The sequence below is a fragment of the Oncorhynchus nerka genome, linkage group LG20, assembly GCF_034236695.1.
Source record: "Oncorhynchus nerka isolate Pitt River linkage group LG20, Oner_Uvic_2.0, whole genome shotgun sequence".
NCBI lineage: Eukaryota > Metazoa > Chordata > Actinopteri > Salmoniformes > Salmonidae > Oncorhynchus > Oncorhynchus nerka.
The window spans coordinates 28,396,575-28,420,556 of record NC_088415.1 but is presented as its reverse complement, the minus strand read 5'-3'; the positions used below and the strand labels follow the sequence as shown (position 1 = coordinate 28,420,556).

Sequence of the window (23,982 nt, the reverse complement as noted above, 5' to 3'; positions counted from 1 at the left end):
AATGTCTGATTTAGACTATGTGGACAACTACAAATGCCTAGGTTTCTGGTTAGACTGTAAACTCTCCTTCCAGACATTAAGCATATCCAATCCAAAATTAAATCTAGAATTGGCTTCCTATTTCGCAACAAAGCATCCTTCACTCATCCTGCCAACCATACCCTTGTAAAACTGACTATCCTACCGATCCTTGACTTCGGCGATATCATTTACGAAATAGCCTCCAACACTCTCCTCAGCAAATTGTATGTAGACTATCACAGTGCCATCCGTTTTGTCACCATAGCCCCATACACCACCCACCACTGCGACCTGTATGCTCTCGTTGGCTGACCCTCGCTTCATATTCGTCGCCAAACCCACTGGCTCCAGGTCATCTATAAGTCTTTGCTAGGTAAAGCCCCACCTTATCTCAGCTCACTGGTCACCATAGCAACACCCACCCGTAGCACGCGCTCCAGCAGGTATATTTCACTGGTCATCCCCAAAGCCAACTCCTCCATTGGCCGCCTTTTCTTCCAGGTCTCTGCTGCCAATGACTGGAACAAATTGCAAAAATCACTGAAGCTGGAGACTTATATCTCCCTCACTAACTTTAAGCATCAGCTGTCAGAGCAACTTACCGATCATTGCACCTGTACACAGCCCATCTGTAAATAGCCCACCCAACTACCTCATATTGTTGTTTTTTTGCTCTTTTTGCACCCCAGTATCTCTACTTGCACATTCATCCTCTGCACATCTATCACTCCAGTGTTTAATTGCTAATTTGTAATTATTTCGCCACGATGGCCTATTTATTGCCTTACCTCCCTAATCCTACTCCATTTGCACACACTGTATATAGACTTTTCTATTGTGTTATTGACTGTACGTTTGTTTATCCCATGTGTAACTCTTGTGTTGTTGTTTTTGTCGCACTGCTTTGCTCTATTTTGGCCAGGTCGCGGTTGTAAATGAGAACTTGTTCTCAACTGGCCTACCTGGTTAAATAAAGACAAAATAAATAAATAAAATTAGTATCTCCTCAGTTTAGTCCCTTGAGCTCAGAAAAGTCAAGGAGGCTTATAGGCCGACCACACCGCTCGCGTCGCGTGCGCTAACGAGCATCTGCGTTGCCAAGGGCTAAAATAGAAGTAATTCCTATTTCTGACGCAGATCACGCTGCAAGTCCTGCCTCTCCCATCTCCTCATTGGTTTATAGAAGCAGGTACCCACGTGCCATCTCCTCATTGGTTATACTCACGTGGGTGATTGAAAGACGAAATGTTTTGCCGGTCGTTGTGGTAATACTATGAAAGTTTAGATGCCAACCACCAAGTTCTAAGTTCAACGATGAAAAGGCCTGGAAGGAGGAGAGATGACTAGAAACGATTCAGTTGACCGTTTTATGTGAGGATTAATTGTCGGAGTAGAGGACCTTGTGCATTTCAGGTAAAATAACAACTCAATGTTTATATCCCAGGACAAATTAGCTAGCAACAGCGAGCTAGCTAAATAGGACAAATTAGCTAGCAAGTGCAAGCTAACTAACAACAGCGAGCTAGCTAAATAGGACAAATTAGCTAGCAAGTGCAAGCTAACTAGCTAAATTGCCATAAATGTTTAATGCTTTTCGACCTGTCCCCAAATTAATGTAATTGGGTCAGAGTTTGTTTTGAATTTGAACCTGCGTGTCGTGATCTCGTTTGGTGTAGGGGGACAAAATATATTTATGCACGATGGCGCACACGCACAACCGGTTTGGGTTCCGTGTTAGGGTAAAAAAACAAGGCTGCAGTTGATGCTGCTGAAACTCCACATCTTTAGCTGGCATTTGGCAAAGCACTGGAGTCTTGCAGTCCTGTTTAAATCAAATCAATCTTTATTTGCCACATGCGCCGAATACAACAAGTGTAGACTTTACTGTGAAATGCTTACTTCCAAGCCCTTAACCAACAGTGCAGTTCAAGAAGAAGAAAATATTTACCAAGTAGGCTAAAATAAAAAGTAATAATAAAAAGTAACACAATAACAATAACGAGGCTATTTACAGGGAGCACCGGTACCGAGTCAGTGTGCAGGGGTACAGGCTAGTTGAGGTTATCTGTACATGTAGGTGGGGGCGAAGTGACTGCATAGGCAACAAACAAACAGCGAGTAGCAGCAGTGTACAAGGGGATGGTCAATGTAAATTGTCCGGTGGCGATTTTTATGAATTGTTCAGCAGTCTAATGGCTTGGGGGTAGAAGCTGTTGGGGAGCCTTTTGGTCCTAGACTTGGTGCTCCGGTACCGCTTGCCGTGCGGTAGCAGAGAAAACAGTCTATAACTTGGGTGACTGGAGTCTGAAAATTTTATGGGCTTTCCTCTGACACTGCCTATTATATATGTCCTGGATGGCTGGAAGCTTGGCCCCAGTGATGTACTGGGCTGTTTGCACTACCCTCTGGGGCGCCTTACGATCAAATGCTGAGCAGTTGCCATACCAGGTTGTAATGCCTTCGCTTGAATAGAGATAGAGAGAGACATAGAAAAAGACAGGGAAAGGAAAAAAACAAACATGTATCCATACACTCCTCCACCCCTGGCCCCACTCACTCCTTCTGGCATATAGAGTCACTGAGTCTTGCAGCTAGCTAACCTTTTTATTCATATGCTAGCGTACCTGTAGACTTCCAGTCATTGCGCTAACGCTACAGTAGTTAGAATTAGCTTGCTGAACTACCTCTAAAAATGGTATCCACTAGTTCTGGGTAAGTAGAACAACTTAATTGACAGAATTTCACAATATCCCTTTAAATTGAGTGAGAGAGAAAATATAAAAATTGAGAGAGGTTGTTAAGAGCTGAACTGAATATAACAGTTTGCCAGTGGAAGGGAGGACAGTAGCATGTGACCCAACTGTTGTTTGTGACTACTATGATTTCCCATTGTAGTCAATTTAATTGCAGGAATTCCATCAATTATTTAAAGTAATTATTTTACCAATTTAGTAACATAGAGAGTTCTAATCACTTAATAATTCATAAACTAAATTAAAATCAGGAAAATCACTACACATAATTGGTAGGACTACCTTGTTACTTACAGTGCCTTGCAAAAGTATTCACCCCTTGGTGTTTTTCCTATTTTATTGCATTACAACCTGTAATTTAAATATATTCTTATTTGGATTTCATGTAATGGACATACACAAAATAGTTCAAATTGATGAAGTGAAATTTTAAAAATAACTTGTTTAAAAAAAACTGAAAAGTGGTACGTACATCCCCTTTGCTATGAAGCCCCCAAATAACATCCGGTGCAACCAATTACCTTCAGACGTCACATAATTAGTTAAATAAAGTCCACCTGTGTGCAATCTAAGTGTCACATGATCTGTCACATGATCTCAGTATATTTACACCTGTTCTGAAAGGCCCCAGAGTCTGCAACACCACTAAGCAAGGGGCACCACCAAGCAAGCAGCACCACCACCACCACCACCAAGCAAGCAGCACCACCACCACCAAGCAAGCAGCACCACCACCAAGCAATCAGCACCACCAAGCCAGCAGCACCACCAAGCAAGCAGCACCATGAAGACCAAGGAGCACCATGAAGACCAAGGAGCTCTCCAAACAGGTCAGGGACAAAGTTGTGGAGAAGGACAGATCAGGGTTGGGTTATAAAAAAAAAATTCTGAAACTTTGAACATCCCACAGAGCACCATTAAATCCATTATTAAAAATGGAAAGAATATGCCACCACAACAAAACTGCCAAGAGAATGCCGCCCACCAAAGCTCACGGACCAGGCAATGAGGGCATTATTCAGAGAGGCAACAAAGAGACCAAAGATAACCCTGAAGGAGCTGCAAAGCTCCACAGCGGAGATTGGAGTATCTGTCCATAGGACCACTTTAAGCTGTGCTCTCCACAGAGCTGGGCTTTATGGAAGAGTGTCCAGAGAAAAAGCCATTGCTTAAAGAAGAAAATAAGCAAACACGTTTGGTGTTCGCCAAAAGGCATGTGGGAGACTCCCCAAACATATGGAAGAAGGTATTCTGGTCAGATGAGACAAAAATTGAGCTTTTTGGACATCAAGGAAAACGCTATGTCTGGTGCAAACCCAATACCTCTCATCACCCTGAGAAGGTCAGCCCCACAGTGAAGCATGGTGGTGACAGCATCATGCTGTGGGGATGTTTTTCATCAGCAGGGACTGGGAAACTGGTCGGAATTTAAGAAATGATGGATGGCGCTAATACAGGGAAATTCTTGAGGGGAAACGGATTCAGTCTTCCAGAGATTTGAGACTGATGTTCATCTTCCAGCAGGAAATAACCCTAAGCATACTGCTAAAGCAACACTTGAGTGGTTTAAGGGGAAACATTTAAATGCCTTGCCTAGTCAAAAACAATCCAATTGAGAATCTGTGGTATGACTTAAAGATTGCTACACCAGCGGAACCCATCCAACTTGAAGAAGCTGGAGCAGTTTTGCCTTGAAGAATGGGCAAAAATCCCAGTGGCTAGATGTGCCAAGCTTATAAAGACATACCCCAAGAGACTTGCACCTTTAATTACTGCAAAAGATAGCTCTACAAAGTGTTAACTTTGGGGGGGGTGAATAGTTATGTGCGCTCAAGTTGTCTTATTTCTTGTTTGTTTCACAAAAATAAAAATAAAATAAAAAGTGTTGTGTAAATCAAATGATACAAACCCCCCAAAAATATATTTTAATTCCAGGTTGTAAGGCAACAAAATAGGAAAAATGCCAAGTGGGTGAATACTTTCACAAGCCACTGTATGTGAACCTTCATTATCCTCCATCATGAGGGAGAGAAATTAGAAATGATCATAAATGTATGTGGGTTTTTGCTAACAGAATGACAAGACATTAGGTCATTTTTCTTAAACTTACAGAAGTCAAATAACTTCTCCAAAACTAAATGTCAGTGTTGATATTAGTTGATAAGGGTCTTTAATGAAATATTACTGTGTTATGTATTTCAAATACCGTTTGAGACCTTTTCTGGTACATGTTTTCTAAGACCCCTTTTCCATATGAATCTTTACTCATTCCACATTTTTAAGATGGAACATTTTAGAAAAATGTATACCTTAATTTCCCCAAAATACAGACTGAGCTTTGTTTTTACATCCAATTTGATATGCTCCTATCAAAGCTACTAATCAGAATCAGAATGACCTTTATTTGCCAAGTATATTTACATACACCCGTAATTGGACTTTATACAGAATATACAATATCGGAACAATAAACAAACTCTGGAGTATAGGCTCATTGAAGTGGGAACATACCATTTACAGAGGGTGATTTACAGTTCCTTCAGAAGGTATGCATACCCATTGATAGAGATGAAATGGTAGGAACATTTCATATGGCGATTATAGTGACCAAAATTATTACGGTTATCAGTATTATTGTATTGTTCAAATGTGCTGGAAATGTTCAAAAAGTACTGATACACATACTGAAATCATTTCATCAAGGTTTATATTGAAAAACAACAACCAACAAAAGTTTCCCTAGTGCAGGTTTAAATGAACACAACCTTAAGTAAGCAAATTAAATAAACAAACAACAATTAGCAGCACTATGTACTTTTTGTGTGCATAAACATGTCAATAATAACATTAACATTAAAGATGGCACCATGTGATTATTTTCTTGCCTTTTTACCTGACTTACAGTTGAAGTCGGAAGTTTACATACATTTAGGTTGGAGTCATTAAAATTTGTTTTTCAACCACTCCACAAATGTCTTGTTAACAAACTATAGTTTTGGCAAGTGGGTTAGGACATCTACTTTGTGCATGACACAAGTCATTTTTCCAACAATTGTTTACAGAGAGATTATTTCACTTATAATTCACTGTATCACAATTCCAGTGGGTCAGAAGTTTACATACACTAAGTTGACTGTGTCTTTAAACAGCTTGGAAAATTCCAGAAAATGATGTCATGGCTTTAGAAGCTTCTGATAGGCTAATTAACATAATTTGAGTCAATTGGAGGTGTACCTGGGGATGTATTTCAAGGACTACCTTCAAACTCAGTGCCTCTTTGCTTGACATCATTGGAAAATCAGAAGACATCAGCCAGGGCCTCAAAAAAAAACTGTAGACCTCCACAAGTGTGGTTCATCATTGGGAGCAATTTCCAAACGCCTGAAGGTACCACGTTCATCTGTACAAACAATAGTACACAAGTATAAACACCAAGGGACCACGCAGCCGTCATACCGCTCAGGAAGGAGACGCATTCTGCCTCCTAGAGATGAACGAACTTTGGTGTGAAAAGTGCAAATCAATCCCAGAACAACAGCAAAGGACATTGTGAAGATGCTGGAGGAAACGGTACAAAAGTATCTATATCCACAGTAAACCGGGTCCTATATCAACATAACCTGAAAGGCCGCTCAGCAAGGAAAAAGCCACTGCTCCAAACCGCCATAAAAAAAAGCCAGACTACGGTTTGCAACTGCACATGGTGACAAAGATTGTACTTTTTGGAGAAATGTCCTCTGGTCTGATGAAACAAAAATAGAACTGTTTGGCCATAATGACCATCTTTATGTTTGGAGGAAAAGGGGGAGGCTTGCAAGCCGAAGAACACCATCCCAACCGTGAAGCACGGGGGTGGCAGCATCATGTTGTGTGGGTGCTTTGCTGCAGGAGGGGCTGGTGCACTTCACAAAATAGATGGCCTCATGAGAAAGGAAAATTATGTAGCTATATTGAAGCAACATCACAAGGCATGAGTAAGGAAATTAAGCCTTGGTCGGAAATGACAATGACCCCAAGCATACTTCCAAAGTTGTGGGAAAATGGCTTAAGGACAACAAAGTCAAGGTATTGGAGTGGACATCACAAAGCCCAGACCTCAATCCCATAGAACATTTGAGGGCAGAAATGAAAAGGCGTGTGCGAGCAAGGAGGCTGTTACGGATACAGTTATCCTGTGTGTGTGTGTATCCTGTGTGTGTGTTTCTTTTCTCTCCTTCTTCCCTCACAGGTGAAAATCATCACTCCCCAATCAATCAATCATCAATCAGAAGACACACCTCCTCCTATTTCCTACCCTATCACAGTTCCTTCCCCATGGTTTAAAAACTCCATCATTTGTTTGTTCTAAAGCTCAATCTCTAGCAATCTCGAGCTCAATCTCTCTGTAAATGCAATGTCTGTAGGTCTCTGTGTTTCACTCTCGCTTTGTGTCTTAACCTCTCTTTTGTTTAAGCACCTCCATAGCACTTTGTCATCACCTGTGAGTATTGTTTTTGGTTATGGTGTTTGTTTGTTGCTGGTGGGAAAAGGGGGAAACCAAGACAAGTCGCCCATGGGCATACACTACCCGTAGGTAAACTTTGTTAAATACACTAGTTAGAACTGGGCGGACCACCCACTGTATTTTTGGTTAGTTAGTTAGCTGTTGTTAAAGTAGGCTAGTCTAGCTTAGGGGTGTTTTTGAATACTTATTGTTTCTTTCCTTGGGTCCAGCTCAGCCCCTTTTCCTGCTCCCCCCATTACCGTGTGTTTATAAATAAACCTGGAGTTTGACGGTAGATTTCTGTTGTCGTGGTTATTTCGTTCACACTTTTACTTTGTCACAATAATAATTTGCATGAGTTATGTTACGGGTCTCATTACCATCCCCCCTAGACTGTCGGGCCAAAAGGGATTCGTAACAGAGGCCTACAAACCTGATTCAGTTACACCAGCTCTGCCCAGAGGAATGGGCCAAAATTCACCCAACTTATTGTGGGACGCTTGTGAAAGGCTATTCGAAACGTTTGACCCAAGTTAAACAATTTAAAGCACTGCTACCAAATACTAATTGATAGTATGCAATCTTCTGACCCACTGATAATGTGATGAAAGAAATAAAGGTTAAATAAGTCATTCTCCACTATTATTCTGACATTTCACATTCTTAAAATAAAGTGGTGATCCTAAATGACCTAAGACAGGGGATGTTTACTAGGATTAAATGTCAGGAATTGTGAAAAACGGAGTTTAAATCTAGTTAGCTAAGTTGTGTGTAAACTTCCGACTTCAACTTTACATATCTTAGATCACCTTTTGCAAAACATTAAATGCAAATGTTATCAGTGAATACACATTCAGTGTTAAGTGTTTTGTTCCCAGAATATTAACACATTGTTTTAATCAGAAGATAAAGGTGTGCAATTGTGTTCATTGTTTGAGGCAATCAGTAAATACTACTGCATGAAATTCTAAATCATTCCGTCAGTGTCATAACATGTCATACCATGTACATGGTTCCCCAACTGGCTGCCCGCATGCCGAATTTGCAAAACATTTTCGTTGATGGATTGTGATGATACAGATGAATGAATCCTGAACACGATGTGCTTGTTTTTTATTTGAGTTTTTACAGGAATAGTATTTGATTTGATGTGTATGAAATTGTTGTGTGAAATATGCATAAAGGGAGAGTAATTGCCCATAATTCTTCACCTTTGCATTGTTGTACTTTTAGTAGTATTTATTAGGATCCCCAGTAGCTGTTGGCAAGGCAGCACCTACTCTTCCTGGGGTCCAAACAGGGGTAGACATTTGTATCATCATTAGTGACTGCAAAGAAAATGTATTGATCTCCTGGGATTTTTTAAACACAGACTAACTTTCTGTTCTGTCTGCTTGGACTCGAGATAAATATGGTTGCGTTAATCTTTTTGCTGGCAGTCGTGTTGTTTTGATGAATGTATTTGCAATTTTGACAACTTAATTTGGAAAACACATGTACTGTCTTGCAAAAAAACACAGAGTGGATTGTTTTGAAAATTGACAACATTGTTCCAAAAATGCATGTACGCGATTGAGAAAAACTGCAGTGTTGTCTTAGTGGCAGAATTAGCAAAGAGGATGCTGGGTCATGTGATTTATAGACCCACAATGCTATTGAAGCCACGGCGAGAGTGACCGCCTAATTTTTCATCACTCCTTTACTGGCTGTCTCTCTAGATTAAAGGGTGTAATTCAAGGGGAAGAGATGAGTTCTGAAGTGGGACACAGGCACCACAGCTGAGTCATTCAAATCTAGCAGTCCAGACACGTTTGATTCTTGCCACGAGACTGACACCATTTCTGAATCTGCATAATTTCTTACATACTGTACATACACCAATCATGCACATTGAAAGCACATATAGCACACTTAGACAAAAATTACTGCCCTTAGCTTGACTTGCTAATATGCAAGTTTTCTGATGAATGCTCCGAGCTTTTTTGATGACAATTGTTGTTGTGTGATGTTATGTTAAGTGAATAGGCTCTATTTGTTAGGTGGGGTGGTTTGTGATGGAAGCATACTGGTCTATAGGTAGTTGGCTGCTGTTTGGGGTGGTTTGTGATGGAAGCTGACTGGTCTATAGGTAGTTGGCTGCTGTTTGGGGTGGTTTGTGATGGAAGCTGACTGGTCTATAGGTAGTTGGCTGCTGTTTGGGGTGGTTTGTGATGGAAGCTGACTGGTCTATAGGTAGTTGGCTGCTGTTTGGAGTATTTGTGATGGAAGCTGACTGGTCTATAGGTAGTTGGCTGCTGTTTGGGGTGGTTTGTGATGGAAGCTGACTGGTCTATAGGTAGTTGGCTGCTGTTTGGGGTGGTTTGTGATGAAGCTGACTGGTCTATAGGTAGTTGGCTGCTGTTTGGGGTGGTTTGTGATGGAAGCTGACTGGTCTATAGGTAGTTGGCTGCTGTTTGGGGTGGTTTGTGATGGAAGCTGACTGGTCTATAGGTAGTTGGCTGCTGTTTGGGGTGTTTGTGATGGAAGCTGACTGGTCTATAGGTAGTTGGCTGCTGTTTGGGGTGGTTTGTGATGGAAGCTGACTGGTCTATAGGTAGTTGGCTGCTGTTTGGGGTGTTTGTGATGGAAGCTGACTGGTCTATAGGTAGTTGGCTGCTGTTTGGGGTGGTTTGTGATAGAAGCTGACTGGTCTATAGGTAGTTGGCTGCTGTTTGGGGTGGTTTGTTTGGACTGTTTTGCTGTTTTTTTAACTGAGTTGATAGCACATCTTCTGTCGTCCCCAGGCTGAGGTGAACGGGGACATTCCTGCAGCCGAGGGACCATCAGAGAACGACAGTGGCGCAGAGATGACCAATGAGAACAGCCCGCTGACCGCTGCTGAGCCGCCCTCCCCCTTCAGCCCCAAGCAGAACGGAGACGCTGCCTCACCTGCAGGTCAGGAACACATACAACACTGATAGTAGCAAACATGCATGGCAGCAAGATTGGAAAGGAACATTTAAAATATTTTAAGCTCTCTAGTTGGTTTACAGTAGAGCTAAGTGATGAACAGAAATGTAGGTTATTTTACTGTTTTTAAACAACTACTGTAATTGACCTGACATCACATACAGTGGGGCAAAAAAGTATTTAGTCAGCCACCAATTGTGCAAGTTCTCCCACTTAAAAGATGATGAGAGGCCTGTAATTTTCATCATAGGTACACTTCAACTATGACAGACAAAATGAGAGAAAAAAATCCAGAAGATCACATTGTAGGATTTTTAATGAATTTATTTGCAAATTATGGTGGAAAATAAGTATTTGGTCACCAACAAACAAGCAAGATTTCTGGCTATCACAGACCTGTAACTTCTTCTTTAAGAGGCTCCTCTGTCCTCCACTGGTTACCTGTATTAATGGCACCTATTTGAACTTGTTATCAGTATAAAAGACACCTATCCTCAACATCAAACAGTCACACTCAAAACTCCACTATGGCAAAGACCAAAGAGCTGTCAAAGGACACCAGAAACAAAATTGTAGACCTGCACCAGGCTGGGAAGGCTGAATCTGCAATAGGTAAACAGCTTGGTTTGAAGAAATCAAAGCAATTATTAGGAAATGGAAGACATACAAGACCACTGATAATCTCCCTCGATCTGGGGCTCCACGCAAGATCTCACCCCGTGGGGTCAAAATGATCACAAGAACGGTGAGCAAAAATCCCAGAACCACACGGGGGGACCTAGTGAATGACCTGCAGAGAGCTGGGACCAAAGTAACAAAGCCTACCATCAGTAACACACTACGCCGCCAGGGACTCATATCCTGCAGTGCCAGACTTGTCCCCCTGCTTAAGCCAGTACATGTCCAGGCCCGTCTGAAGTTTGCTAGAGAGCATTTGGATGATCCAGAAGAAGATTGGGAGAATCTCATATGGTCAGATGAAACCAAAATATAACTTTTTGGTAAAAACTCAACTCGTTGTGTTTGGAGGACAAAGAATGCTGAGTTGCATCCAAGAACACCATACCTACTGTGAAGCATGGGGGTGGAAACATCATGCTTTGGGGCTGTTTTTCTGCAAAGGGACCAGGACGACTGATCCGTGTAAAGGAAAGAATGAATGGGGCCATGTATCATGAGATTTTGAGTGAAAACCTCCTTCCATCAGCAAGGGCATTGAAGATGAAACGTGGCTGGGTCTTTCAGCATGACAATGATCCCAAACACACCACCCGGGCAACGAAGGAGTGGCTTTGTAAGAAGCATTTCAAGGTCCTGGAGTGGCCTAGCCAGTCTCCAGATCTCAACCCCATTGAAAATCTTTGGAGGGAGTTGAAAGTCTGTGTTGCCCAGCAACAGCCCCAAAACATCACTGCTCTAGAGGAGATCTGCATGGAAGAATGGGCCAAAATACCAGCAACAGTGTGTGAAAACCTTGTGAAGACTTACAGAAAACGTTTGACCTCTGTCATTGCCAACAAAGGGTATATAACAAAGTATTGAGATAAACTTTTGTTATTGACCAAATACTTATTTTCCACCATAATTTGCAAATAAATTCATTAAAAATCCTACAATGTGATTTTCTGGATTTGTTTTCTCCATTTTGTCTGTCATAGTTGAAGTGTACCTATGATGAAAATTACAGGCCTCTCATCTTTTTAAGTGGGAGAACTTGCACAATTGGTGGCTGACAAAATACTTTTTTTCCCCACTGTACATACTCATACTTGAATACACACACACACACTCACAGCCCAACTCTCTACTCCTCCAGACTCTGCACATAGTGCTGCAGTTTCTCTAGAGATAAATCAGATTAAACCCGAACTGTGTAATGTAGTAGGGAGTTGTAGTTTCCGGCAGGCTAATATTCTATATAGTTTAGCTGTCACGATCGCTGTCGTCGTGGAATTGACCAGACCAAGGTGCAGCATGGTGAGCGTACATTTCTTTTATTGATAAATGTCACCAACAAAACAAAGAACAAGGAAACGACCGTGAAGCTTACTTAGACTATAATGCCACTAACAAAGACAACTACCCACAAATGCAAAAAGGCTGCCTAAGTATGATTCCCAATCAGAGACAACGATAGACAGCTGTCCCTGATTGAGAACCACACCCGGCCAAAACATAGAAACAAAGAAAATAGAGTTTCCCACCCGAGTCACACCCTGACCAAACAAACAGAGAATAAAAGGATCTCTACGGTCAGGGCGTGACATTAGCGTAGAAAATTGGTCAATTAACCCATTACAGTCTAAACCCTGTCTAAACTGGGGGAGGGGGTGGTTCTACTGAGCTATATGGAATTGTTTTAAGAAAGTCATACCAAGGATCATTATGTTATTTTATTTAGAATTTTAAGAGCCATTGAAGTATAAAAAAAATATACAGTACCAGTCAAAAGTTTGGACACACCTACTCATTCAAGGGTTTTTCTTTATTTTTTACTATTGTCTACATTGTAGAATAATAGTAAAGACATCAAACTATGAAATAGCACATATGGAATCATGTAGTAACCAAAACAGTGTTAAACAAATAAAAAATATATTTGAGATTTGAGATTCTTCCAAGTAGCCACCCTTTGCCTTGATGACAGCTTTGCACACTTCTCTCAACCAGCTTCACTGGAAAGCTTTTTCAACAGTCTTGAATGAGTTCCCACGTATGCTGAGCACTTGTTGGCTGCTTTTCCTTCACTCTGCGGTCAAACTCATCCAAACCATCTCAATTGGGTTGAGGTCAGGTGATTGTGGAGGCCAGGTCATCTGATGCAGCACTCCATCACTTTCCTTCTTGGTCAAATAGCCCTTACACAGCCTGGAGGTGTGTTGGTCATTGTCCTGATGAAAAACAAATGATAGTCCCACTAAGCGCAAACCAGATGGTATGGCGTATAGCTGTCGAATGCTGTGGTATCCATGCTGGTTAAGTGTGCCTTGAACTCTAAATAAATCACTGACAGTGTCACCAGCAAAGATCCGCACACCATCACACCTCTTCCTCCATGCTTCACAGTGGGAACCACACATGCGGAGATCATCCATTCACATACTCTGCGTTTCACAAAGACAAGGCGGTTGGAACCAAAAATCTAAAATTTGGACTCATCAGACCAAAGGTGTAACGTTCTTCGTTAAGGGTAGACCAAGGCACAGCGTGATTGAAGTTTATTATATTTTATTAAAATGGGAACCAACAAAAAAAATAATAAACAGTACAACGAACGAAAAGCTTTGTCGTGCAAAAATACATGCAACCAAACAAAGACAAGATCCCACAACTGAAGATGGGGAAAAGGGCTGACTAAGTATGATCCCCAATCAGAGACAACGATAGACAGCTGCCTCTGATTGGGAACCATACTAGGCTAACAAAGAAAAAGAAAACATAGATATACAAAAACTAGTGTACCCACCCTAGTCACACCCTGACCTAACCAAAATATAGAGAATAACCAGGGATCTCTAAGGTCAGGGCGTGACAAAAGGACACATTTCCACCGGTGTTTCTTAGCCCAAGCAAGTCTCTTCTTCTTATTGGTGTCCTTTAGTAGTGGTTTCTTTGCAGTAATTCAACCATGAAGGCCTGATTCACGCAGTCATCTCTGAACAGTTAATGTTGAGATGTTTCTGTTATTTGAACTCTGTGAAGAATTTATTTGGGCTGCAATTTCTGAGGCTGGTAACTCTAATGAACTTATCCTCTGCAGCAGAGGTAACTCTGGGTCGTCCTATCCTGTGGCTGTCCTCATGAGAGCCAGCTTCATCATAGTGCTTGATGGCTTTTGCAACTGCACTTGAAGAAACTTTAGAAGTTCTTGACATTTTCCGGATTGACTGACCTTCATGTCTTAATGTAATGATGGTCTGTGGTTTCTCTTTGCTTATTTGAGCAGTTCTTGCCATAATATGGACTTTTTCTTTAACCAAATAGGGCTATCTTCTGTCTACCAACCCTACCTTGTCACAACACAACTGATTTTTTATTTTTTTATTTCACCTTTATTTAACCAGGTAGGCTAGTTGAGAACATGTTCTCATTTGCAACTGCGACCTGGCCAACATAAAGCAAAGCAGTGCGAGCAAGGGTAGCATTCCAGAGGGACATCAGAGACTGCAACGTTCTCTGCTTCACAGAAACATGGCTTACTGGGAAGACGCTATCCGAGGCGGTGCAGCCAATGGGTTTCTCCACGCATCGCGCCGACAGAAACAAACATCTTTCTGGTAAGAAGAGTGGCGGGGGCGTATGCCTCATGACTAACGAGACATGGTGTGATGAAGGAAACATACAGGAACTCAAATCCTTCTGTTCACCTGATTTAGAATTCCTCACAATCAAATGTAGACCGCATTATCTTCCAAGAGAATTCTCCTCGATTATAATCACAGCCGTATATATCCCCCTCCAAGCAGACACATCGATGGCTCTGAACGAACTTTATTTAACTCTTTGCAAACTGGAAACCATTTATCCGGAGGCTGCATTCATTGTAGCTGGGGATTTTAACAAAGCTAATCTGAAAACAAGACTCCCTAAATTTTACCAGCATATCGATTGCGCAACCAGGGGTGGTAAAACCTTGGATCATTGTTACTCTAACTTCCGCGACGCATATAAGGCCCTGCCCCCCCCTTTCGGAAAAGCTGACCACGACTCCATTTTGCTGATCCCTGCCTACAGGCAGAAACTAAAACAAGAGGCTCCCACGCTGAGGTCTGTCCAACGCTGGTCAGACCAAGCTGACTCCACACTCCAAGACTGCTTCCATCACGTGGACTGGGACATGTTTCGTATTGCGTCAGATGGAAATATTGACGAATACGCTGATTCGGTGTGCGAGTTCATTAGAACGTGCGTCGAAGATGTCGTTCCCATAGCAACGATAAAAACATTCCCAAACCAGAAACCGTGGATTGATGGCAGCATTCGCGTGAAACTGAAAGCGCGAACCACTGCTTTTAATCAGGGCAAGGTGTCTGGTAATATGTCCGAATATAAACAATGCAGCTATTCCTCCGCAAGGCTATTAAACAAGCTAAGCGTCAGTACAGAGACAAAGTGGAATCTCAATTCAATGGCTCAGACACAAGAGGCATGTGGCAGGGTCTACAGTCAATCACGGACTACAAGAAGAAACCCAGCCCAGTCACGGACCAGGATGTCTTGCTCCCAGGCAGACTAAATCACTTTTTTGCCCGCTTTGAGGACAATACAGTGCCACTGACACGGCCTGCAACGAAAACATGCTGTCTCTCCTTCACTGCAGCCGAGGTGAGTAAGACATTTAAACGTGTTAACCCTCGCAAGGCTGCAGGCCCAGACGGCATCCCCAGCCGCGCCCTCAGAGCATGCGCAGACCAGCTGGCCGGTGTGTTTACGGACATATTCAATCAATCCCTATACCAGTCTGCTGTTCCCACATGCTTCAAGAGGGCCACCATTGTTCCTGTTCCCAAGAAAGCTAAGGTAACTGAGCTAAACAACTACCGCCCCCGTAGCACTCACTTCCGTCATCATGAAGTGCTTTGAGAGACTAGTCAAGGACCATATCACCTCCACCCTACCTGACACCCTAGACCCACTCCAATTTGCTTACCGCCCAAATAGGTCCACAGACGATGCAATCTCAACCACACTGCACACTGCCCTAACCCACCTGGACAAGAGGAATACCTATGTGAGAATGCTGTTCATCGACTACAGCTCGGCATTCAATACCATAGCACCCTCCAAGCTCGTCATCAAGCTCGAGACCCTGGGTCTCGACCCCGCCCTGTGCAACTGGGTACTGGACTTCCTGACGGGCCGCCCACAGGTGGTGAGGGTAGGCAACAACATCTCCTCCCCGCTGATCCTCAACACGGGGCCCCACAAGGGTGCGTTCTGAGCCCTCTCCTGTACTCCTGTTCACCCACGACTGCGTGGCCATGCACGCTCCAACTCAATCATCAAGTTTGCGGACGACACAACAGTGGTAGGCTTGATTACCAACAACGACGAGACAGCCTACAGGGAGGAGGTGAGGGCCCTCGGAGTGTGGTGTCAGGAAAATAACCTCACACTCAACGTCAACAAAACTAAGGAGATGATTGTGGACTTCAGGAAACAGCAGAGGGAACACCCCCTATCCACATCGATGGATCAGTAGTGGAGAGGGTAGCAAGTTTTAAGTTCCTCGGCATACACATCACAGACAAACTGAATTGGTCCACTCACACTGACAGCGTCGTGAAGAAGGCGCAGCAGCGCCTCTTCAACCTCAGGAGGCTGAAGAAATTCGGCTTGTCACCAAAAGCACTCACAAACTTCTACAGATGCACAATCGAGAGCATCCTGGCGGGCTGTATCACCGCCTGGTACGGCAACTGCTCCGCCCTCAACCGTAAGGCTCTCCAGAGGGTAGTGAGGTCTGCACAACGCATCACCGGGGCAAACTACCTGCCCTCCAGGACACCTACACCACCCGATGTTACAGGAAGGCCATAAAGATCATCAAGGACATCAACCACCGAACCACTGCCTGTTCACCCCGCTATCATCCAGAAGGCGAGGTCAGTACAGGTGCATCAAAGCTGGGACCGAGAGACTGAAAAACAGCTTCTATCTCAAGGCCATCAGACTGTTAAACAGCAATCACTAACATTGAGTGGCTGCTGCCAACACACTGTCATTGACACTGACCCAACTCCAGCCACTTTAATAATGGGAATTGATGGGAAATGATGTAAATATATCACTAGCCACTTTAAACAATGCTACCTTATATAATGTTACTTACCCTACATTATTCATCTCATATGCATATGTATATACTGTACTCTAGATCATCGACTGCATTCTTATGTCACTAGCCACTTTAACTATGCCACTTTGTTTACTTTGTCTACATACTCATCTCATATGTATATACTGTACTCGATACCATCTACTGTATGCTGCTCTGTACCATCACTCATTCATATATCCTTATGTACATATTCCTTATCCCCTTACACTGTGTATAAGACAGTAGTTTTGGAATTGTTAGTTAGATTACTTGTTGGTTATCACTGCATTGTCGGAACTAGAAGCACAAGCATTTCGCTACACTCGCATTAACATCTGCTAACCATGTGTATGTGACAAATAAAATTTGATTTGATTTGCGACACAAACAACAACGCAAGAGTTACACATGGAATAAACAAGCGTACAGTCAATAACACAAAAGAAAAAAAGAAAGTCTATATACAGTGTGTGCAAATGGTTGGCTCAAACGCATGAACCTTTTCACATGTGAGTTCCAAATATCTCTAACGGTCGCCCCAGTGTGAGTTTTTTTATGCACGTGATGTCAGAATTCACTCACTGTTCCAAAATATGATTATTACGCAACAGGACAGTTAACATGCGCTTCCTGCTAATTATCTATAGGCTATGTTTCAACTTGTCAATTTCAAATTATTTTCGAACAAGTTGTATTTTCTAACAACAGTTTGAATTGAGGTGTGTCCTGCCTCCTCATTAATTCACACAGAAGTAGTCCATTTCAACATTGCGGGCAATTTATGTTTGAGTCTTTACTGAGCCAGATAAACTTCTCTCTTCCAGGAGAACCCACCGTACTTCACTCATGTTTGTGCAGATCAAGTATGAGTATATTTGAATTTTTGAATGTTTTCTTGCTGGCACTCGCTTTGCCTACCTTGTTGTTTTCATTACCCATAATAACTTTGGAAAAGTGTTCGTTCCTATCAAAGTCATTTCCTTATTTTCTGTATATCGTGTTGTCGTTTCTACTGTAGCCGCATACAGTATGTACAGTTGAAGTTGGAAGTTTACATACACTTAGGTTGGAGTCATTAAAACTCGTTTTTCAACCCCTCCACAAATGTCTTGTTAACAAACTATAGTTTTGGCAAGTCGGTTAGGACATCTACTTTGTGCATGACATAAGTAATTTTTCCAACAATTGTTTACAGACAGATCATTTCACTGCATCTTCTCACCCACCCCAGTGGGTCAGAAGTTTACATACACTAAGTTGACTGTGCCTTTAAACAGCTTGGAACGTTCCAGAAAATGATGTCATGGCTTTAGAAGCTTCTAATAGGCTAATTGACATAATTTGAGTCAATTGGAGGTGTACCTGGGGATGTGTTTCAAGGCAAGTATAAACACCATGGGACCACGCAGCCGTCATACCACTAAGGAAGGAGACGCGTTCTGTCTCCTCGAGATGAACGTACTTTGGTGCAAAAAGTGCAAATCAATCCCAGAACAACAGCAAAGGACATTGTGAAGATGCTGGAGGAAACCGCTACAAAAGTATATATCCACAGTAAACCAGGTCCTATGTCGACATAACCTGAAAGGCCGCTCAGCAAGGAAGAAGCCACTGCTCCAAAACCTCCATAGAAAATCCAGACTACGGTTTGCAACTGGACAAAGATCATACTTTTTTGGAGAAATGTCCTCTGGTCTGATGAAACAAAAATGGAACTGTTTGGCCATAATAACCATCATTATGTTTGGAGGAAAAATGGGGAGCTTGCAAGCCGAAGAACACCATCCCAACTGTGAAGCACTGTCACGATCGTCGTAATGGGGAGACCAAAGCGCAGCGTGATTAGAAAACATTATTTTATTGAAGAACACGAAGAACAGTTAAACAAAAACAACGAAACGAACGTACCTCTATGACCAACGAGTGCAGACACAGGCAACTTCACATAGACAATAACCCACGAACCACAATACAAAACAGGCTACCTAAATATGGTTCCCAATCAGAGACAACAAACACCTGCCCCTGATTGAGAACCATATCAAGCCAAAACACATAGAAACAGACAAACTAGACATGCAACATAGAATGCCCATACCCTCACCAAACAAAACATAGAAACAAACAACGCAAATAATGGTCAGAGTGTGACAAGCACGAGGGTGGGAGCATCATGTTGTGGGGGTGCTTTGCTGCAGGATGGACTGGAGCACTTCACAAAATAGATGGCATCATGAGGCTGGAAAATGATATGGATATATTGAAGCAACATCTCAAGACATCAGTTAACGCTTGGTCGCAAATATCTCTTCCAAATGGACAATGACCCCAGGCATACTTCCAAAGTTGTGGCAAAATGGTTTAAGGACAACAAAGTCAAGGTATTGGAGTTTCCATCACAAAGCCCTGACCTCAAGCCTATAGAAAATGTGTGGGCAGAACTGAAAAAGCGTGTGCGAGCAAGGAGGGCTACAAACCTGACTCAGTTATACCAGCTCTGTCAGGCGGAATGGGCCAAAATTCACCCAACTTATTGTGGGAAGCTTGTGGAAGGCGACCCGAAACGTTAACCAATTTAAAGGCAATGCTACCAAATACTAATTGAGTGTATGTAAACTTCTGACCCACTGGGAATGTGATGAAAGAAATAATTCTCTACTATTATTCTGACATTTCACATTCTTAAAATAAAGTGGTGATCCTAACTGACCTAAAACAGGATTTTTTTACTAGGATTAAATGTCAGGAATTGTGAAGAACTGAGTTTAAATATATTTGGCCAAGGTTTATTTAAACTTCCGACTTCAATTGTAAGCACTTTGTGACATCTGCTGATGTACAAAGGGCTTTATAAATACATTTGATTCGTTTGACCAAATTCTCACCTTACACTTGACTACCGCATTAAGCAGCAGCTTCCTCTCACCTCTCAAGCCTAAACTTCTCTCTTCTGTACCCTGTGTTTTCATAAGTCACAATTTTTACTCAGTCCCCCATGTCTCTCTCACTCTCGCTCTCTCTCCTACCATCTCTCTCCCCAGACTCAGATGTTAACCAGTTGTCTGGGAGCAGGAAGAGAACCAGGAAGAGGTCCTCTGAGGAGGAAGATTGCAGCTGGGACTCCTCCTATAGTGAGGTGAGTATTCACACTACATAGACCCACACACACACATGCATGCAGACAGTATACTCATACATAGATACACACATGTAGATACATACACACACACACACATATATATATATATATATATATATATATATATATATATATATATATATAAACACACCCTGCCCAACACTCTACTCCACCAGACTCTGCACATTGTGCTGCAGTTTCTCTAGAAATAAATCAGATCATGCCCAAACTGAATGGGGTTGTAGTTTCCAACAGGCCAATGTTCTGCATAGTTTAGCGCAGAATACGTGATACTGAACTACAATGACCATAATCCAATCCAACCATAATCTACTTGTCTGGTCTGTGTTTCTTTTACACCTGCTACATAAGAGACAAAAGATTGCGGGATCAAGAGGGGATACATCGAGAGCAGTTGCTTCTCAAGGTACACTATATGTACAGAAGTATGTGGACACCACATGAGGTTGGTGGCACCTTAATTGGGGAGGATGGGCTCATTGTAATAACTGGAGCGGAATATGTGGATTGGTATAAAATACATCAAACACATGGTATCCAGGTGTTTGATGCAATTCCATTTGCTACATTATTATGAGCTGGCCTCCCCTCAGCAACCTCCTGTGGTGGGCACCCCTTCAAATTAGTAGATTTGGCTATTTCAACCACATCCGTTGCTGACAGGTGTATAAAATCGAGCACACAATCTCCGTAGGCAAACATTGGCAGTAGAATGGCCTTACTGAAGAGCTCAGTGACTTTTAACGTGACACCTTTCCAACAAGTCAGTTCGTGAAATTTCTGCCCTTCTAGAGCTGCCCTGGTAATTGCTGTTATTGTGATGTGGAAATGTCTAGGAGCAACAACTGCTCAGCCGCGAAGTGGTAGGCCACAAAAGCTGACAGAACGGGACCGCCGAGTGCTGAAGTGCGTAGCGCGTAAAAATAATCTCTCCTCGGTTGCAACACTTACTACCGAGTTCCAAACTGCCTCTGGAAACAACGTCAGTACAAGAACTGTTCGTCGGGAACTTCATGAAATGGGTTTCCATGGCAGAGCAGCCATACACAAGACTAAGATCACCATGCGCAATGCCAAGTGTCGGCTGGAATGGTGTTGAGCTCGCCGCCATTGGTCTCTGAAGCGGTGGAAACACTGGAGGGATGAATTACTCATCACCATCTGGCAGTCCGACAGACGAATCTGGGTTTGCCGAATGCCAGGAGAACACTATCTGCACAAATGCATAGTGCTTAAAGTGATGATCCTAACAGGAGAACCAGTTAGCCCTGCTGTTAGTCTGTATTGAACCCCATCTCATCAACAAAACCAGCGCACAGTGTCTGGCTACGAGACAACATCATCACCGTTCGATGTTGTCTCGTAGCCAGACACTGTGCGCTGTAGAATTAGGATACAGGAATGGACATGAACCTTATGATGGTCCAAAGGTCAGCCAGATTGGGCAGGGAGTTGGTCAACCATGGTTTAGCAGTGCTGTGTCTTCTCTACAGCAGAAGGCCAAGGTAGCAGGAGTGGGGGGCTCGGAGTCTGGCTCGGGTCTGAGACAGAGACCCTCTCCCAGGACCATCTTCCAGGCCGGTCTGCTGGCCCCTCACAACAAACCACGCAGCCGTGAGCAGAGAAGGGGAGGACGCCAGAACAAGCTGGAGCACCACAGCAGTCCTCTGGTGAGAACACACACTACATGTGGACACACGCCATTCAGAGTAGACTGAATATGCAGCAACGTAATGAACAGACACTATATACCCCAGGGCTCACATCTAGTCTGTCAAAAATATTCAGCTCTGTTGTTTTATGTTCTCACAAAGAAAAACAAATCCACATTTGACATATTTTTTCATTCAAATTTGACACCCCCACATAAATGAATTACTCTGTTCTAACAGTACCTTAGACATTTGATATTAAAAATATATATTCTGTCAATCCTGTCTGTGATACATGACTAGGTAGTCATACTATACTTCTCAGATCGAGTTCAGTGTGTCAAATCGGAGGGCCTGTTGTCAGGACCTCTGGCAGTCTCTTTGGGGGTACCACAGGGTTCAATCCTCGGGCTGAATCTTTTCTCTGTATATATCAATAATGTCGCTCTTTCTGCGGGCGATTCCTTGATCCACCTCTACGCAGATGACACCATTCTGTATACATCTGGCCCTTCTTTGGACACTGTGTTAACAAACCTCCAAACGAGCTTCCATGCCATACAACTCTCCTTCCATGGACTCCAACTGCTCTTAAACATTAGTAAAACTAAATGCATGCTCTTCAACCGATCGCTGCCCACACCCGCCCGCCCGACTAGCATCACTAGTCTGGACGGTTCTGACTTCAAATACCTAGGTTTCTGGCTAGTCTGTAAATTCTCCTTCCAGACTCATATTAAGCATCTCCAATCCAAAATTAAATCTAGAATCGGCTTCCTATTTCGCAACAAAGCCTCCTTCACTCACGCTGCCAAACATACCCTCGTAAAACCGACTATCCTGCCAATCCTTGACTTTGGCGATGTCATTTACGAAATAGCCTCCAACACACTACTCAGAAAACTGGATGCAGTCTATCACAGTGCCATCCATTTTGTCACCAAAGCCCCATATACCACCCACCACTGCGGCCTGTATGTTCCCGTCGGCTGGCCTTCGCTACATATTCGTCGCCAGACCCACTGGCTCCAGGTCATCTATAAGTCTTTGCTAGGTAAAGCTCCGCCTTATCTCAGCTCACTGGTCACCATAGCAACACCCACCCGTAGCATGCACTCCAGCAGGTATATCTCACTGGTCATCCCCAAAGCCAACACACACTTTGGCTGCCTTTCCTTCCAGTTCTCTGCTACGAAGGACTGGAACGAATTGCAAAAATCGCTGAAATTGGAGACATATCTCCCTCACTAACTTTAAGCATCAGCTATCTGAGCAGCTTACCGATCGCTGCAGCTGAACATAGCCCATCTGTAAATAACCCACCCAACTACCTCATCCCCATGTTGTTTTTATTTACTTTTTTGCTCTTTTTGCACCCCAGTATCTCTACTTGCACATTCATCTTGTGCACATCTATCACTCCAGTGTTAATTTGCTCAATTGTAATTACTTCGCTACTATGGCCTATTTATTGCCTTACCTCCTTACTCCATTTGCACACACTGTATATAGATTTTTCTATTGTTGTATTGAGTGTAAATTTGTCTATCCTATGTGTAATGTTTTTTGTCTCGCTGCTTTGCCAGGTCGCAGTTGTAAATGAGAACTTGTTCTCAACTGGCCTACCTGGTTAAATAAAGGTGAAATAAAAACAATCACTCTGAACCATGGCAACATCCTTGCCATTAACACAACTAACAGAGTAGGACAGGACAAGACATGACATGTGGCTGGAGGAATGTACCTCTGTGTGTCTTCTGTCAGTTCTCTGAGAAATTATGAGACAGCACCTGTAGAAACACACACCATCCAACAAGAATGACTTGTCACTCTGAAACAGTCACACACACACACACACACACTTGCCACGCTCAAACAGCAGCTATGAGAGGGTAGGTACAGAGGAGAAACCAAACCGTTGGAGACACACACAGCAACCATAGGGGCTGCCTTTGTGTGAAACGCTGCGGCCTGGAAGGAGTGACAGTCAGTGTACAATTGGATCCTCGTGGTTTATTTTCTGAAGTCTCTTGTTTGCAGCGTGAGCCAGTTAAAACATGCTTGTCTGCTGTCCATCATGTGATGAGATTTCAAAAGTGCCTTCTTAAGTGCTCAGCGTCTGCCCTTCGTGACTGACAATGTTC

At 42.9% G+C, this 23,982-nt stretch overlaps 1 protein-coding gene across 4 annotated transcripts in view; it reads left to right on the top strand.

The window, feature by feature from the left end:
* LOC115102197 (DNA (cytosine-5)-methyltransferase 3B-like) overlaps positions 1-23,982 on the top strand; it is a 75,650-nt gene that overhangs the window by 13,030 nt on the left and 38,638 nt on the right. For 2 of the 4 annotated variants that reach the window (XM_029621866.2, XM_029621865.2), the window contains exons 3-6: positions 10,041-10,191; positions 17,851-17,889; positions 20,068-20,162; positions 21,680-21,856. In XM_029621866.2, the coding sequence (XP_029477726.1) occupies positions 10,041-10,191; positions 17,851-17,889; positions 20,068-20,162; positions 21,680-21,856 (462 nt within the window). The remainder of the gene's footprint in view (positions 1-10,040; positions 10,192-17,850; positions 17,890-20,067; positions 20,163-21,679; positions 21,857-23,982) is intronic. The other 2 variants (XM_029621867.2, XM_029621868.2) reach the window with 2 other exon arrangements.